At 35.7% G+C, this 19,771-nt stretch overlaps 1 protein-coding gene across 10 annotated transcripts in view; it reads right to left on the reverse strand.

The window, feature by feature from the left end:
- Window positions 1–1,237: 1,237 nt before the first annotated feature.
- Window positions 1,238–19,771, reverse strand: part of ZDHHC21 (zinc finger DHHC-type palmitoyltransferase 21) — a 68,515-nt gene continuing 49,981 nt past the window's right edge. For 9 of the 10 annotated variants that reach the window (XM_042911945.1, XM_042911943.1, XM_042911947.1 and 6 more), the window contains 2 exons: window positions 9,680–9,723; window positions 1,238–9,132 (listed from right to left, as the gene is read on the reverse strand). In XM_042911945.1, the coding sequence (XP_042767879.1) occupies window positions 9,000–9,132; window positions 9,680–9,723 (177 nt within the window). In that variant the 3' untranslated portion in view covers window positions 1,238–8,999. The other variant, XM_042911951.1, reaches the window with a different exon arrangement.

Genomic DNA, 19,771 nt, shown 5'->3' on the forward strand with positions numbered 1-19,771 from the left:
AACAACCAAAACTCTTGAGTCTCTAAATAAAAATACATTACTTATGTTAACATGCAATCAGCTTATTATTGCTATTCCAATGAATAAATAAGCATTTAAAATACTTCTCAGTTTTAATTTTTTAATACAGCCAATAGTAATTAAGACGACCTACATAATAAGCAAAAACTCTTTGGGGCCTGCAGTAATTTTTATGAATGTAAAGGAGTCCTATAACCTAAGAGATATAGAATCATTGTAATTGATCATCACTAAGGAAGTACAATTATTGTAAATGTTGCCTAGAATCAGAGCAAAGGAAACAAAATGAAACAAGATTAAAGTTTTAGAATCCTTCAGTTGGTCAGAATGCAACTGAACTTGCTTTCATTCACCAACACAGTAAGTTTGTAGTTTTATCTACAATTCTACCAAGTCATTTAAGTGTTAATCCAGGATATTTATCAACATAATTTTTATGACAATAAAAACTTAAGAATTTTAAAACTAAAGTTAAGCCTGTATCTTTCCATCTCAGGGCAGTTCATAGTCCTTCACGGTTTCTAAGACGTACGGATTTTCAGATGGTATTTTTGACCAATTTATATTCACGAATATACTTTCTCCTTTGTGACTTCTTGCATGGCCAAGTAAAGCGGTTAGTTGAGACTTTGGAAATTTGTCAACAAAAAGCTATCCAGAAACTCCTAGAATATAACTCCATGAGAGCAAAGGCTTTAAGGAATTCAGTATCCCTAGCTCTAAAATGTCTAGTTGTATACCTGAATATTCTGCATTTTAGGTAAATTATTCCTCAAAAAAAAAAATATTTCTATAAAAGTGTCTGGCACAATAAATGGGAAATAAACTGGAGGACTGAATCTAGCCATATGGGTCATCTCTAAGACAAAAATGTCTGACTGCAAATATTGTGTTTGTCAATGTCAACCCTAGTATGTGTACCTAGTTCTTCTTGATGTGTGATGAATTATGGGATTACGGTAGAACAGTATCCTAAAAAGGCTACTAATCATGAATAACCATCCAAATTGCGTAAAACTAAAAAAAGTGGCCTATCATCTCTTGGTCCTGAAATCTAGAATTTGGGTTGATTTTAATAAATAAAAAGGTGGGGGAGAAAAACAGTCTTATGTTTTTGAAAAATATTTATTTAAAAATAAGATTTCTAAAAATACAGTACATAATACATCTCAAGAGAAGTAAAAATTCCACAATTTAAATTAAAAACAATCTGCAAAGAAAAACAAATATTACAGGAATAAAAACTAAATCACTGAAATAAATAAAAAAAAAAAACCCACAAAACATTGTTCTTAAGGTAGATACATGGTTTTCCATTTTAAGAACCAGTGTAGATCTTTCACTTAAACAAAGGTATCTCAGATACATGGCTTCCTCTCTCTTTTCAGTCTGGTCTCAGCTCTCAGCTATTATTTTCCCTATTACCATTAGCACTAGAAATGTTAGTGAAGATCTTCTTTAAATGCTCTTGAGGGACCAGACAAGGTAAAACATACAATGCAGCCAAACAGCACTCAGATTTAAACATATGCACTGAATGAAAAAACGCCTGACACATTCGAAAACAGGATCTTTATGGCACTTGGAACACCCCACTATTAAAAGACTTTTATTTTAAGGATAGAACATTAGACACAGTTTGAGGTGGACACAAAATTTTAGGAGCCCCAAAATGTCACAGATTTTGCCCATTCAACTTGCCAGTCAGAGTTTTAAAAAGACTGCTTCGGGGACACACGGTTCACACAAGCGTGGTTATCTGTGCTCAGGCCTCCGAATGGCTATCGTGCACCCCCTGTGTTAGACTCGCAACTTACTGGTCTCGGATTGTGGAGGAATTTCTTCCTATCGGATCATCGTAGTTGTTTCGTTCTGCCTACACTAAAGAAGAACTTCTTTTTAATGTTCATCTCTGGAGGACAACAAATAGTGGTGAACTATCCACTACCAATAACTTGAACAAGCAACTGCATTCACCCACAGTACTTTAAATAATAAACAAGCCAAATAACTCAGAACCGATACTGCAGCAACAGAACCTGGGAAATATATTGTTGACAATTAGAGACACAATGTTGCTTCTTCCCATTTTGATTACAAGTAAATTGCCCTGTTACCTCTAATGGCATGTACATCCGTATTTCTATATATAATTCAAATGATCCTATGTCATATTCCATTTAAGTTTCAGACTTGACTCTTTTTTTCCATTCAGAAATCACTGCAAAACCATATACTGTATCTACATTCAAGGAGAAATTTGATTTCGGTTGACTGAAAATAATGTAAAACATTCTCAAATGTGATTGTCAACTTTTCCAATACACGAACAGTTATCTTCTTGCCAGAAATTTTAACCACTTCAGTTGCAGTTTTAAGGACACTAAATAAGTGTTTTGAAAATTTATGGAAAAAGAAAAAACAGGGAACCGGCAGAGTGTACCCCGACAGCCGTACTACATTTGGACAATTACAAGTATTTCTAAAGGGCATTTCCCCCCATTTTTTGGCAAAATGAATCACTAAGCAGAAGTAGTTCTGAAAATAATCTTACGCTAAGTTTCATGGAAAGTGAGTAGCAATATCCAGACACCTTTTGTGGGTGTGTGTGTTGGTGAAGTTCAATTTTCTATGATCGTTTTGCTTAAATCAAGGTACATTTGCATTTCCTCTTGGGGAGCGCGTGTGCGCATGTGTGTGTGGTGTGTGTGTATAGATATATATATATTTTTTAAAGGTGTTCTTTAATTGTATTTTTATTTGGAAAATAATCCCCCCAAACCCATACATAGACAGATGCAGAATTCTTCATTTATAATCAGAATGAGCCCGTTACAACTTTTCATTTTAGCATTTTGTTTCAGCATTCACTAAAAGGGCTCAATAGGATGTATAGCTCATTTATAGAAATAAAAGGAGTTCTTATTATTTTTCATTTATTCCTGCAGAAATAAAATACAATCTTGTGAAAAGTGTTCAATTATCTTTTGTAACCTCAACCTATTAAACTACCTTTTAAAGTAGCCAATCTATATTAAAATACAGACTGAAAAACCATACTAATATGCCTAAAAAAAAAAAAAAAAGTCCAAAGGAGAGACATTTAAAACCAATTAAACTGAGGCAGAAGTGTGCAAAAACTCAAATGTGTTCATCAGAATTGTTCTTAGGGACATTATTTAGAAGGATGAGAGAAGCAAAGTCCCAGTCAACCAAAAAAAAAAACAAACAAAAAACCTAAATAAATAATTCTTTGGTACAGGAATTAAAAATGTCACTCAATGCTAAAGTGAGTAGCACCAGTATGTTTTAGTTGTTGAGGCTGTAAAACACTAACTTCAGGCACCAGTAGGTTGAAAGATCACCCAGTGCACACTGGCAAGAACACAGAGCTGGCGATATGCGGACAACCTTTCCCTTTAGTTAACAGCCTATGCAATGAAACCCTGTACGAAGTCAAACAGGCAAGCGAAGCCACAAAAAGAAGCATAACTTTTGTTGTTGCTGTTTTGTCCATACCTTTGCTCATATATAAAGCTATCGATACCAGAAAGATCCAGGTGTCGAACAACTGTGGCAAGTGCTACATTACATGTTACAGGTGTTCACAATACCAATAGATATAGTGACCTTGGAGGGACCAAAATAGCCCAAATTTTAAAGTGAAAATCACCTTTTATACACAAATTGCTAATTTTCCCTCTAGTGGCAAATTTACTATAATATTTTGTATCCTTTATTTGCAATAGGTGGCTTGTAAAAAAAAAGGTCCCAATTTTTCCAATCAAACTTTCAATAACCTATTCATTTCCCAAGTCTCCATTAAATAGCCGTAGCTTTCACATTATTTGTAACACATCAGGTTAGCATACGCTACATAATTATAATGTTTAAAATTTAAAATAATTTTTCAAAGGCATCTGGCCAACTCATGAGAATCAGCAATATAAATAACTCTAACTAAATGCTCCCATGCATTAACAACTCTTACATTAAAATGATTATCAACAAGAGATAAGGCTAAAATGACTACAGCTGGGGATTTCCTGATGTCACAGAGACTATCTCCCGTCAACCCTGTTGCTGAGATGCTGCTTATACATGTCCCGTCTAGCCTTCTTCCCATCTTCGAAAGTTTCCCTAATATCTTTATCCAATTTTGGCTACTCACTGCTCATTTGTATCTGCCCTCTATGGTGGATGAGGGAAAAGGACATATAATAGTAAAAATATATATAGTGAGAATGGAAAATACTGGTAATATCAACACCTTAAGAACCATAAATGCCACTGTTATTTCTGTTGCAAATTAGCACTAGCAGGAAGTATTACAACATCTGAAGAACAGACAAAAATGCAGTAAATTTCGTTGTTAAAAACTGCACAATGATGATGAAAGGAGACATCAGAGAAAACACTTTCCTGAAATTAAACCATCATTATCTCAAAGGCAGCGGAAATGCTAAATACTGACTGATATATAAAACAACAACATTGGTTCAAAATACTTTAAACAAGTTGCTTCTATTACTTTCTCACATTCTACTGCAGAATATTCTAGAATTCAATTGAAAATGGCTAAATTCAGAGCACAGTGCCATTGTTGATTTATAGATAAAATCTGAGGATGATTCTTAGAGTAGAAGGTAACAAATGACATTAAATAATACACTCGTTCAGCTGTTAATTATATGGCTAATAACACTAGCAAATAGAACATACTAAATGTGCATGACTACATCTGCCAATACATACATTTTCAAAAGCAAGAACAGGTTGGGTAAAAAAAAGCTAAACCTTGTATCTATTAGTAAACTATCTGATGTTTGTACATATAAGCTTTCCCAAATAAATTCTAGGTATATCTACTTACATTTGAGGTGATGTCAAAAATTTGTTTAATGAAGCAGCACTCGTTTAGTAAACTTGAGCTAGATAATCCATTCATACATGAAGCACGAGGGAAGTAGTTAGAGACTAGAGAAAAGTCCAGAGAGAGACTAGCAGCTCTGTTAACATTAATGCCATTGTACACCAGGGCCGGACACACCGCGATTTTACAGCAACACACGCGAGAACACACGAACTGCCCTGTGATCTAATACATAGGAAACCGTGTGGTCATACTCTAAATGACTTCACACTTCCCAGTCGGAAGTGTCCTCCTAACCTAAGTCTTTCTGATTAGCATTCAGAAATAATACACCCTTTTGAGCGAATCACACCTTCAACTTTTATGGAAGTGACTTAAAAGTGTGACAATGAATAGCTATAATTAGCCAGCATCCGCAGAGAAAAATACCTCCAAGCATCGGCAAAAAGTCACTGCTGTTCAGTCCGACAGAAGTTTTAACTTAGTTGTCATATGGAGCATTATGTCTGATTATGCTCCGTACTTCCATTACTATTAAAAGTAAACTATGCTTTCTTCTGTTCAAAGAGGTTAAAACGTTAACCAGAATTTTAAATATGGTTACCTCTTACATGAAGTACTTTTAATACAATTCTTAAGCAAAACAGTATTTTTCTTATAATGGAACACCAGTTAACTTTGTATTTTTAAACTAGAAGTCTTGGTTACAAAGTACCAAAAGCTCTTTAAACTGAGGCTTGCTGTCTGGGGGATTCTGAACTCAGTCCATTTTTGCCTACAATCTTGGGCCCATAAGCGTTTTTGTTTACAGAAGAGAACAACAACAAATATAACTGGTAACTCAGAATATCTGGCTAAAAATCTTTCACTTCCAGAGCCCAATTAAGAATTGCTGATGCAAAGCATCCTTTAACATATATTTTGCTTAAAACAAAATGGAATGTTTATAAGGAAATACTTCATCCAACAAATAGATTATATCAGTAATTTCACTGCTTGTAATTATTTTCTAATAAGGCTCAACATTAGTCATTTTCACAGTTATCCAAAACCCATAATATGATGACTACTAAAGTTATAGCTATAATTCTGAATGGGAGTTATAAGAGTATAACTTACACTCTTAAAAAGAATGAAGTATAGAAAGAATTATTAATCTATTATTCTATGAATACAATAAAATCAGTAAAAAAAATCATTCTGAAACTGAGATTAAAAAATCTAAATGTATTTTTTTAGATATTCATTAAAACACATTAGATACTTGCTTGCCAATGTAACTACAGTTAAGTTTCTGTGTTTTGTAATGAATTGGTAATTTTAGGTAATGGCTTTCCAAATTCTAAGCACTTAATTCGCCGAAATAAGGTTTAAAATATTATTCATGAAATGGTTTACATTTGTTTACCCTGATCTGATATAAATTTCTAATGGATAGTAAAAAAGTATAATAATATACACAGATGAAGCAAAGTAGTTATCATATTTGTATGATCCACACACTGCCATCATAAACGGGAATGCACTGGTTTTCATAAACTCTTACGTTTTTGTACTTAACACTTCCCCTAAGTTTGCACCTCTGGCATGCTCAGAATTAGGCCATACAAATAATGAACTGTGGGGCAATAAATCTCTAGAACCAGTATAATTACATTAGTTAGCCAAAAGAGGGCGCAGAGAGAACACAACTAGATTCCATGCGTCCCAGGAAACTGCCGGTTGGCTTCATTCAAGTCATCGCTCGAGAATTGTAAACACAGGTGTGCTGACTTGAGCACACTGAAAATTACAGCAAAAGTGTATACAGATAGGCTTTAATATAGATTCTTATATAGATTGATACGTAGCATTTCTGCCATTCAAACAAAATAAATATATGCCTTGTCTAGTGTATCAGTTTGTACCCCAATGACTGTGAGCAATCAGGTAGAGGGAACAGGACAGGGAGGTTAAAGAGAAAAGAGGGAGGAAAATGTGCCCAGAAGTGGTAAATCTAAGAAAAACAAAAACCCTCAGGGCGGGGAAAGGACCATCTCTGGCTCCCATTACTGAGACAGAGATCGGCAATGGGGATCTCCCAGGTATATACCTTTCAAGGCAGCTACTGCTACTACGTGAAGCGTAAATACGTCCATAAAGCTCTTTAGCGGGTCTACAGTTGGCTATGTTTTTTCTCAAGGTTCTCATTTGACAGAAATGTACACAGCATGAGGCATTTGACTGATATATATCTACATATCTACACGTTACTTCCCTTTAACAGTTCTGTCAACAGACCAAATGTGGTCACTATGTTAGCTTGCCTAAAACCCAACCCAGGTGCCGGACAGAAACAAACATACCAATTTTGTGGTTCACTAAGCTCTATAAATATACTCCTCATATTACATTTACTATGCATCTTATCAGCACCAATAAATATTTTCATCTGCCACTTCCAAATTTTTAAATAATAAAGCACTGTAGTCAGAACATGAAAGACATGGTATTTGTATCTCTGAGAACAGCTTATTCAGTTATTTTAGAAGATATTTACAATTCCTGAAAGAACTAACTACAGTAGAGTTCACTGGCTAACAATGGAAATCTTCTGTTTCATGATTTCTCAGGTTTGACTCCTTCCTCTCAACACTAACTAAAAGGAAAATACTGGTACGTTCCAAGAACAGCGGACCCCTTTAATCTTCTCTTCAAGGGAAAGACTGTGAGGACATAAATTGTTGACAAGGATATATGGATTTTGCAGTATTCTAATGGAAAAAAGTGTAAAAGCTGAATTTTTCTCAAAGCATGCTAAAATGTCTTTTCACACAAATCTATGCTCTCCAAGAGACCATCACCATTAGCAATTTAAATTTGTAGAAGCTAATCATGTAGATCATTACGTTTTCTTATTTTAAGGTCATTTCCTAACATTAGGTACTAAGTACAAAAGGTCTCTCAATCCAAACTTATAGTTGGCCAATTGCAATTTGGGTGATTATAGGTACACAAAAATTAACTTACTTTTACTAGCAACTTCCTATAACGAAGATTTCATTCTTAGTTGGCCAATATCTATTACATACAAACCTTGAGTGTGTCATTTTAGATCTACTAGTAGGTAAGTAAAAGTAAAAAGTATATATTTGTTTTTCAAAAGCACAATATTCCTCTTTATACTGTACATTATATATTATCTAGTTATACTAGCACTTTAAAAACATACGCATTGTAATATAACCATACTAGAAAAGGTGTCTGTGGAATTATTGCAAATTCTCTACCCTTTTTGCTCATCAAAATCTTAGGGTAAAATAGAATATACATGCCCGCTTGGTCAAAAATTTCACCTTGGAGTAATTATTTGAACAACAACCAACAATTACATCAGTATAGGGAAAAGAAATGGAAAAGTTAATATGGAAAAAAAATTAATCTTGCCTTGAAAACAAGGTAGGTAGTTGGGTGTTTTATTTTAGTGGCGTTTTTATTTTGCTTTTGGTGAAGAGAAAAACAGAAAACATTAGAAAGCTACTTCTAAGAAAACACTGCCCTTTTTCTGTTGTTGTTTTATTGTTCGATTCTATGCTGCATTAAAAAAAAAATCCTGCAGCATATAAAAAAGGCAGTATTTAAATTATTATGCATTTGAAAAAGAAAATTTGCATATACTATAAGGTGTATCAACTTTTATAAACCTGAAGAATTAAATTCAGATTTGGTTAGTACTGTTTGAGAGTGAAAAATTTAAATAAACATCTGAAATTTCCCATAAATTAAAATCGGCAATATTGTCAGTACTAAAAAAAAAGAAAAAAAATTATGTACAATTATTTTATCTCAATCACTGCCTTTTGGGTTTAATAACAAAAGCATTTCAAGAAATCCCCGTGGAAAGCTAATTTGAAAGTAAACATGCTTTAAAACTTAAATATAGATCTTGTATTAGTCCCACAACAGGATTCAAGATCACTATTAAAATAAAGCCTGGGGCACATTATGACGCCTAAGATTGGTGGGTGGATTTTAATTGACTTGAAGACTGTCATAGTTCTATTATCAGAAAACCTGTAACGCATTTCCAGCATGGAGGACCCATCTGTGCCCACCATCCATCTGTTTAGACGTGATTGGCAAAGTGGTAGGGAACTCGCAGTGGTTGCCTCTGCCTGAAAGGAATAAACCACAGGATCTTCCAACGAGTGCCAAAAACTTCTGAGAAGGTCTGCTGCCATGGCTTTCGGGGCCTCGATCTACAGAAGACAGCATTATTAGTGAAAGACAGCACTCCCATGGTGCACTTCAGTCAGCTAAAACAATGCAGGTTGGCTGGGGATCCATTACTGGACTCTGATGAATTGTGTCCCAGCATCACAAATACAGCTTTTCTTTCATTATGGCATGCAGCTGAGTTTTAACTCTGGATAGCAGATATTGTATCTGTGTCGTCAATCAACCTAGGGGAACTTTTGAAGCAGAGGAGAATCTCAGGATTAACAGAGCGTGTGTCAACGACACAGTAGCAAATCTCTTTTGATGTACTTTCGGGACAAATAATTTAACTTACTTTAGTGAGACAAGGAACAAGAACGACCAGTACTTATTTTGTTGGGAAACTCTCATGGCTTGAAGACCCCTACTGTAAGACTGGATTATGCTTGTCTAGCTCAGGCCTTAGACAAGGCACCGAGAAAAAGCCATCATTATGTTATCTTTCCATCACATGCACACATTTTTCAAATGTGGCCAGCTGTTTCCATTTTTAAATAAGAGCACTACAGATTTCATTTTTATACTTACATTTCTTCACAACAGTTTGACATCTTTTCAATAGATGTTGTATCCTATTAAAAATTAAAGAAAAATTATACTCAGATGTAACAAGGTTATCAAGACTCTATTCTGTATCTACTTTATGATGCTTTTCATCATATTCAGAGACTATTCCGAAGACTTCAACAGTTTACATATGGGTACTAAGAATTTTAAATTAACTGCATACATTGCTGAAATTCCCTTGACAAAAACAGAACGAACATTACATTGTGCCAAAAAAATGTATTCAGTTACAAAACCTCACAAAAATTGTAGGAGTCTCACTTTATTAAAATATAACCTATTACATTTGCTTTCTTTGATAATTCTTTTAAAAGTCTACGATCTATTTTTAATTCAACTGCCAGGGAATATGTGCTACAAAATAAATACCAAAGTGACAAATGAAAGGCACTTAATAAACAGAAAGCTGCCAAGAGCCAGAGTGCTACTGGGTCTGGATTTCTATAAACAAACACAAATTCAACAAGGCAATCTATGCATTTGCCATATTACGGCATCTATTACCTTGAAAGGTAAAGCGAAACTATTTCTTTTTTTCAACAGAAAAACCAGTATCTTCCTAATAATACAATTTCTCATTCTATGTTTTCCATAAAGCTCTAATATTACAAATATGTATTACATATTATCTAATATTGCAAATATGTAAGCAAAGGAAGTCAACAAAGAGAAGAGAGCTTCTAGACATGCTGGTTCCATTCATATATACAGAAATCCTATCACTAGACTGAGAAACTGCGATAAATAATAGCCAAATGCTCAGAACACAAATTACACGATCTTCTTTCAAATATAATGTTTCAGACACATTTCAAAGTAGTACAAAAGGAAATATGTTCTTTTAAATATGCAAAAGAGGTAGCGAACTTTCCCTCTTATCCTCTGATAGCTTGCTCACATATGGCAGGTGAACTGGACTGTTATTAAGCAGCACTATGCATGCACAATCTGGGACGGCAACTCCAATTCCAGGAACATCTAGTTGTAGAACTCTCTCCCAACGATACTGGTAAAAAAACACTTTGACTTTAAAAATCTCTTTGTAGAAGTTACATCAACATCTCACAATATTAAGTCCTTAACGTATGAACCGTTGAAGAACTACGGTTGGCCCACATACGAGAAAGTGAACCTATTTTTTTTTTTAGATGACAGAGTAACCAATAGCAGTGTTCCGTTTCCATATTTCCCAGGGATTTGTGACAAGATGGTAGATTAGCCACATATTCCATATTCATCAGTTTTCCTATCATGCTTTGAAATTCATGGTATCCAATGACAAGCCTATTTATAACTAACTTTTCTCAGTTCTGTTGCATAATTTCCTCAAAATAATGTTTTACTTTGTGACAACACAGTCTGCAAATATATGAGAACCTTGATCACGGGCTTAGAGGAAGGCTGGGCCTCCGCTTCCACATCTGTAGAGAACGTGAAGGCGGTCATTCTAACGGTTTCCTGGCACGGATGGGTGACGGGATGCCCCAAAAGACTGAAGGCAACTTGTGCAAAAATGCAAAGGAAACGACGGGACAGAAATCTGTCAGGGTTCTTAGGACAGGTAAATAAACGGATGCAAAGGGATAATACTTAAAAACCATTTCGAGAGAGGGAAGGCAATTACAAAGTCAGACTACCATAGCTAGTATTGTATGAAATTTTTTACTATGCATAAATTTACAATTTGATTAAGACTCCGAGGAACTTATTTGTGGCGATAAAAGATTCATCTTCAAAGATTCTGGATTTAGACTTCATGTGGGAAAAGCTTTTATTTGCAAGTGCTTTTGACACCTTCCCAGAAACTGGTTCAAGTAATAAGTAGAATACTACCTCTTAAGTGATCATAAACAGACGGTCATTCTATCCACGAATGTGACGTTTGCCATGACTTTTCCAACAGGATTTGTGAGGCTAGACAAAGAAGGCCACTCTTTTCCCTCTAGAAATAGCAAATGCATAACTCTCTGAAACCCAGCTATCGAGCATACGGTTGTAAGAAAAATGTGCAATTTGTACTTGAACAGCCAAACAGGTCACAAACATGTCACTGGCACTTCTAGAGCGTACTCAGAACAACACAAGTTATCACACCATCACATTCGTAAACACAGCAGGAACTGCAAACTTAGAGGAGCAGAGAGGTTACTACCGGCAGGAACACTGAAGCCATAAGTTATTTCCAAAAGTGCCAAATGAGGTTTGATATAGCTTTTAGGTTTATTTTTGAGAGCGAGCAGGCGTGCACGAGTGGGGGAGGGGCAGAGAGAGAGAACCCTAAGCAGGCTCCACGCTCTCAGTGCATTTCGAGCGGGGCAAAACCTCAGCAACAGTGAGATCATGGCCTGAGCTGAAAGCAAGAGTCAGACGCTTAACTGACAGCGATCCAGATGCCCCTAATATACTTTTTGTTTTATGAAGCTGGGAAATAAAACCAACGTTTTTAGTGCATTTAAAATAGATTTTGGTGCAGACAGTTTAATTCAATATAAAAGATTCAATACCTTTAGTGACCATCAGGAAATGACCAATAAGAAAATCACCAATGACCTGTAAGATAATCTTCAAGGAGTATAATTTATAAATTCTTAGTGCTTTATAAAACTAGCTAGCTATCCAGAAAAATTCATTCTTCAAGGAATGATAAGACACAAGTTTTTATAGTAGGTCATCTTCAATCAGGATATCTTATCTTCAGAAAAATATTTATGTCACATTGATGGTCTAATGATCAAAATATCTAAGACTCGGGGAGCCTGGGTGGCTCAGTCGGTTAAGCGGCCGACTTCGGCTCAGGTCATGATCTCGCGGTCCGTGAGTTCGAGCCCCGCGTCGGGCTCTGTGCTGACAGCTCAGAGCCTGGAGCCTGTTTCGGATTCTGTGTCTCCCTCTCTCTGACCCTCCCCCATTCATGCTTTGTCTCTCTCTGTCTCAAAAATAATAAATAAACATTAAAAAAAATTTTAAAAAAAAATCTAAGACTTCCAACAGTCTGCATAACTAAGAGACATATGAGAATGCTTTCCTATATTTAAAAACAAAGTTTATTTTCTAAAAAGGAATAAATTAGGAACAGCAGGACTTCTATGGACCTTACCTATTTCATCAACCGATCCTTTATCTTCTCCTGCTGGCTGATGTTACCCTAACGATCAGGTTCAGTCTAAGATACTAGTAAGATTATATCTGGAATAGGGCGGGGGGTGGGGGTGGGGGGGGGGGTTCCTAACAGAAAGGGATAGGAAAGTATTTACTGTCTGTTGGAAAAATTAGTAGTAAGAGTGGAGGACAAAGAGCAAGAATTTATCACCAGACAACTAGCCCTCTCGGAACAGACAGCTTGACGATCCGATCCATTCAACTGACTCATCCTGCTTTGGGTTCATTTTCACCAAGCAACGCTGCCACGTACGTTGTTGTGCAGGACAAGGAATATGCCGAAAGTCCTCTGGCACGCCTGACAATTCCACATGAGGGAACAAACAATCTGGTTTATACGACCAACGCTTTTGAGTCTGGAAGGCACAGTCGCGATCTCTGGGCCTAACTCTGGAAACATTTCCAAAATGGAGTTTCTAGACATGCCGAACTGCCAACTCGATGAAAGTTAAGAGCATTCTATCACAAAGACGTGAAGACAGCTCAGTGTAACCTCGATGATCACCTGAACACTTTATTCTTCCTTTGGTCTGCTGCACATACCTAATTCAATGACTGTTGACTGAATCTGGAGTTAAAAACCACTCAGGAACTTTCTTCACAACACGAGATTATATACCTATTTTATCTATTACTACTACTACTAATTCTAAGACAGACTTTGGCTTGACTTCCTAGCACCTCTCATCAATGAACGGACAGGAGCTCAGTTAACTTCACGTCTTTCACAGCACCTAGCAGCATACGTGGTTCCAAGTGGGTACCCGATGTATGTTTCCAGCACTAAACTAACTGAACATGGACAGAAACAGCGTGATTCCTTAGTTTTTTCCTTTGGAATTCAAAGAGAGAACATTTCCCGTGAATCATAGCTTTCTCTCCTCCTGTGAAGCCAGAACTCACTATATTCTTCATTTGAAATAACCGGTACTTTAAGCATTTATCCACCAAGAGAGGACCAGCTATATCTCTCATTAGAGATCTGAAGTTCACAGAAACATTTAATCAATCACGGAACCAAAGGAGAAGGTGGTAGATCTTACATGTGTAGTCACTGAAAATTTCTTTCCAATAGGATTCCTGTACTTCATCAAGCTACTTTCTGGCTGTATAAAACCTTAGGAAAGTGACTAAAACTCAGTATCGTAATTTTCAAATAATAATTCCTTATTCATAGATTTTTGTAGGGATTAAATGAGTCGGTATATGTTAGAACCCTTAACTCCTCAATAAACAGCAGTCCTACCTTTTACTGATGTTGCCTACTATGCTGTTTTTGAGAGGGCTTAGAGATATAATCTCAATTACATCAGAATATAACTTAAAAAAACATGTTTAAGTAAAAAAAAAAGTGGGTTTTATAACAAACAATAAAATGACTGGGCCTATTTTACACAGATAAAATCCAATGTCCACAAGGGGCTTACAATCCAGCTGAGAAAATAAGTACTATGTAACATACACCACGACTCATTTACTCATCTATCCATTTATCAAAAATCTACTAAGGACCTATTACAACACGGTCCTTAGCATCAAGGAGCTTGACAGTCTAGTGAAAGTGGTCAAGTATACAGGATAACTATACAAGAAAATACAGAGAATGCCAGAGAGAACGGTTATATGCAATAACATACTATATAAGTAAGCTCTATAACTGAATATTTGAAACAGCTGGAAACTATGTTTGCAATCAACACTCCCTGTCAACTACTCCTACATTTTTAATACAAAATTATACTTTCAAAAAGATTTTTGGTTACCAGCATAATAAGTAAGATGGGCTAATGGTAATGGGCCTCTCTGGCTGAGATTTAGGGAGTAACTAACGTATTGACAGAATGTGACAGAAGCATATGAATCATTGTGGAAAAGATCTACAAATTAACCGTAAATACAGGATTCAGTGTTTTCTCCAATTCTACAGTAATGTTTTAAATCAGATTTAAAAAAATGCATGTAGATTCAGAACATGAGAAAATAAAGTGAACGTGGAAAATTGCAAGTAAAATGAAAACTCATAAATGTTTAACTTTTTCACCAAAAAAAAAAAAAAAAAAAAGCATTGAGTTAATCACTCAAGCAATTAGTAATGCTTTGAGAAAATTAAAATGCAGTATTCCTATGGAAGAAATTCTAGAAATAGATTTAAATAGTTTTAATTACTTTTAACGTTATCAGATATACAGGGAAGTTATGACACTGAGCAGACAGATGATGCAATATATATACATTTTTCACACAGGAACATATTATGCTAAAGAGCAATATAATTCCACACATAATAATTTTGATGCTAGCAGGCATTTTTTAAAAGAATGCTTTTTATATACCATGCAATGTGACTTAGTATGTATTTAAACTAATTCTTTGGCACAGGGGAACCCAGGTTCTAGAGTTTTCTATGTATTCCAGTTCAAAGAAATAATACTTAGCCAATATTAGTATGTAATATTAAAAAGCATAAAAGAAATGACATTTTAAATTGTAATGACTTTTCTAGGTTTTTAAAGCTACTGAGAAGATATGTCATATAATATTACAAGTAGAGGTATTCTATTAAATACACTTTGTTTTTATTAAACAAAAAATATAATTCAGAAAGGAAAACAAAATGCTATACAGAGCGTCCTTTGTAGAAATGTAAGTGAGTTGGGTTCTGCATAATTAGCAATAATTTCCATATTTGCAATGCTGATTTAGAGCTGAGTAAACCAAACATAATTTGTACACAGATTGTACTGAATGCCGCTAATTCACCACATTGATTCAGTGGGATACTTGGCAAAATTTAATTATAAGGATTAATAATCTCAGGACACATTTCTGGATACATAGTAAAAGGCAGGTAAGCCCACTAATTGTCTGATTAAGGAGAATGCTATTTAATAGATAATCTCATTTAAACTAATTTAACATTTTGAACATAAGATACTTTTCACTGCATAAGATAACCCAGTTAAACTGAAATCACCCTGCGTTTGTGATTCTTTCTGTATTTATTTAAGGAACCATGGGTCAGTATTTGGGGTGGGGGGGGTGGGCGTGGGGGAGCATTTTCCCTCTTAATTTGAAAAGCTTTCCTTTAAGCTAGCTCTAGTAATTCAAGTAGAGTCCCACAAGAGTACCTACGAACAAATGCAAGAGCTCACTTTTTCTTCTTTGAGAGTTTAAAAGCTCAAAACCACGGCTAAATACATCTTCCCCGCCCTACCCTCAACCTCACCGCAACTGAGAAAAGCACTATGCTCCAGAGACGCCATCAAAAGCTTAAGCTATTATATACACTCCACGGTGCCCAGAAAACAAAAATGCTTGTATACAAAATGTAGATAAACTGTCAGAGCAGTGTCACGGTATACAATAGCTCACTGTCAGAACCTCACCAGAAGGCGCTGTACCAGCTGTTCTAGCGTTTCTTGATGAACTCTCTCCAAGCCCGGTGACTGAAAACATGACTGACACAATCACCCAGCACTGGTAGGATTGGTGCTCATCAGAACGGACATTATTCTTGGCTGTGTGCGAACTACTGCTCAATAAGAAATTCTGACAACATCAATTACATTAATAACAACATCACTATCCATTTCATTCGGAAACAGAAACAGAAAAAGGCTAACCAGGCTAAGTAAGGAATAATTAGAATAATCTGTTCCCTAAATAAAGAACGCTTCAAAGCAGATTGCTTTGAAAACGGTTTAATTTCAATATTGATTTTACTAAAAATTTACCAACTTATAAACATATGCCTACAGTTAAATCTAAAAATAATCAAAGGTAATCCCTTAAAATTGGGTTTAAGATTAGTCTATTCCACAGAAACATCTGGTTGTGTTGAGATCTTTTAACCTTGGAAATGAGATTAGAAACCCACTGTTTTTAAATTTAATTTCTAGTTATTTTATCTGGGTCACAGATAATCTGCTCTTGCTAAATCTAACATGACATCAGATTATCATTACTGTGATTATCCTGTTACCTTCTACTGTCAATAAGAAGACAGGATTTTCCCTCTTACATGGAGAGAAATGATGTATTTATTCCAAGTAAGAACAAATAATGGGAAAAAAATTACTGAAAACTGAGGTACCGCTTCCTGAAAATCTCAACCTAAACCTCAAAAAGATAGCATATGTCTTGTGTATTTGTTGTCCAACAGGCCTACGTTCAAGCTACGTAATGACAGTTCATATGACGAAATAATACTCCTACCAGTGTTTTCCCAAAATGCCTCTTGGTCTCTGGGGTGCAGGAATAGGGGAAGGAGGAAGACTTTAGCGGAAGGATTAAATTTACTGTAACTTCTCCTCCTCCTCTTCTTTCTTATACTACTTGACAAATTCATCACCTTCTTTCCCATTGTGAGAGATGCACGGATTCAAATTACGACAAAAACACCCAGGTGTGACATTTCCTGTGGGTAGTCTCAAATTTTTCATAAGATGAAAACAGCAAGCATACTGTATTTTAAAAAGTAAGCATGATCTCTGTATGTTAACTTTAATTAAAATATTAGATTCTACTTTATTTAAATACTAATTATTCATTAGATTTAAAATGAATACTGAGGTTAAATGACCTTAAATAATGAAGCCTTAAAGAGCCTTAAATCAATGTGAGGAGGAATGCATTCTGGAAACCTTAAAAAAAAAAAAAAAATGTTTTTCATCCAAAAACAGTGATGCTAGAAGTTCACTATGAAAGCCCAGGTAAATGGAGTTAAAATTTACTGTAATTGTTTAAAGTACTGGGATTCAAGAGGAAGTACAGTGAGTGGTGAGTAAAGACTAGACTAGCAAATACAGTGTATTCTCTTAACGCTGCATTCTTTTTTGAATGTTTCACAAATGTCGAACTTCTACAGACATCAGAACTGTCCAGTACAGAGTATTCTGAGAGGGTACTATACATATACGGAAAGAAATGAAACTTTTGGAGGAAGCATTATATATAAAAACAAAACAAAACAAAACAAAACACCGTGGTTTCTACTTAGTTTTAGAAACATCATATCAGAACCAACCTCTCTAAAGACAATGTTGTTCAGTTTTATAGCAAAAGAAAAAAATCATACAATTTGAAAAACATTAACATGTTGGCAATACAGAATAGAGTCAGAACAGAATTTGATATTACACATCCTTCAAACACCAACAAATTCAGTAAATAACTTTATGGCCAACTCAGAAGTGAACGCTAAAATTTTAAAGTAGGGATTCTTAAAAGATTTTGAAGGCTTTCTGCCAAACCCTCCCCTCTGAAGCTTCTGGGGCTGCTAGGTAAGAAAGAAATTGCTGCCCTCGGCTATAAACCCCTGACGGCCCTCATAAGTAGCTTGTACTCTTAGCAGCAATGTCCCAAATGTCCATTTTCAGTCATTCATCATAAGAAATTGGAAAAATCTGAGAATTCTCCTTCCAGGGGATAAAAATATACACCAGTGATTTCGGTAAATCCAAAAGTGAAAATTCAAACAATGCACGTACAATCTGGCAATTCTGACGTGACTGATGAACAGACTATAAAGTAATTGGGAATTAATATAAAAGTAGAGAAAAAAGAATTTAGGCAAAGACCTACTTTCATCCTCACCACTGTTATTAATACCATGTTATTTATCACCATCATTAGAAAAATCACAAGAGGTATTAGAAAATATTTCAAGCTGAATAATAGTAAAAATATATTTAAACAGACATTACCCGATCCATGAACAACCAATAAGCACAGGAAGAAGTGTTCAGTATCATCAGTCGTCAGGGAAATATAAATGAACACAAGATGCTATTAAAACCTACCAGAATGGCTGCAGTTAAAGACTGATGACAACAAATGTTGACAAGGATGTGGAACAACCAGAATTCTCATATATTGTTGGGGAGAGGGCAAATGGTACTTGGGGAAAAGATCTGGCTGTTGCTTATGAAATAAAAGGTAAGCCTCTCCTAAGTGACAAAGCCGTTCTTCTCCCAGACACTGATCCAAGAAAATGAAGTAGGTTTCCACAAAAAGACTTGAGCAAAAATATTCAGAGCTTTATTCGTAACTGCCACAATCTAGAAGCAAGCCAGCCCTCTTTCAATAGAATAGAGAGACAACTCGTGGCCTAGTCATACAGTGGAATACTACTCAGCAACAAAAAGGAATTACCAACACATGCAACAGTATGGATGAAAACAGTATTATTTTGAGCACAAGAAGATCTACATAAATGGATACATATGAAATTCTCCAACCAGTACTAATCTATGGTGGGGAACAAAATAACATCAGTGGTGCCTCTGCGGACTTACTGATGTGAGGCAGGAGGGAACTCCTGTGAGGTGATGGTAATATTCTGTGTTGTGAAAAGGCTTTGGGTTGCGCTGTGCGCCTCTGTCAGTGCTCATCCAATAGTAACACTTACTGTATGCCTCTCACTGTATGGAAATTTGGCCTCATAGGAAAAACATGTAAACAAGCATTGAGCTCTAGTGGATGATTTGCATGGTGAACAATTTGATGCCTGTGATTTATTCGGATATGTATTAAAACATATAACAGATTGACAGATGGTATGAAATGAGGTAAAGTATTCTAACATGTTAATTGTGGTTGGGTATTCACTGTAAAATTCCTTAGAAGTTCCCGTGTGTTTAAAAATGTTTCCTATAGGGGCGCCTGGGTGGCTCAGTCGGTTAAGCGTCCGACTTCAGCTCAGGTCACGATCTCACGGTCCGTGAGTTCGAGCCCTGCGTCGGGCTCTGGGCTGATGGCTCGGAGCCTGGAGCCTGCTTCCGATTCTGTGTCTCCCTCTCTCTCTGCCCCTCCCCCGTTCATGCTCTGTCTCTCTCTGTCTCAAAAATAAATAAATGTTAAAAAAAAAAAATTAAAAATGTTTCCTATAAAACC

The sequence above is a fragment of the Panthera leo genome, chromosome D4, assembly GCF_018350215.1.
Source record: "Panthera leo isolate Ple1 chromosome D4, P.leo_Ple1_pat1.1, whole genome shotgun sequence".
NCBI classification, from domain to species: Eukaryota; Metazoa; Chordata; class Mammalia; order Carnivora; family Felidae; genus Panthera; species Panthera leo.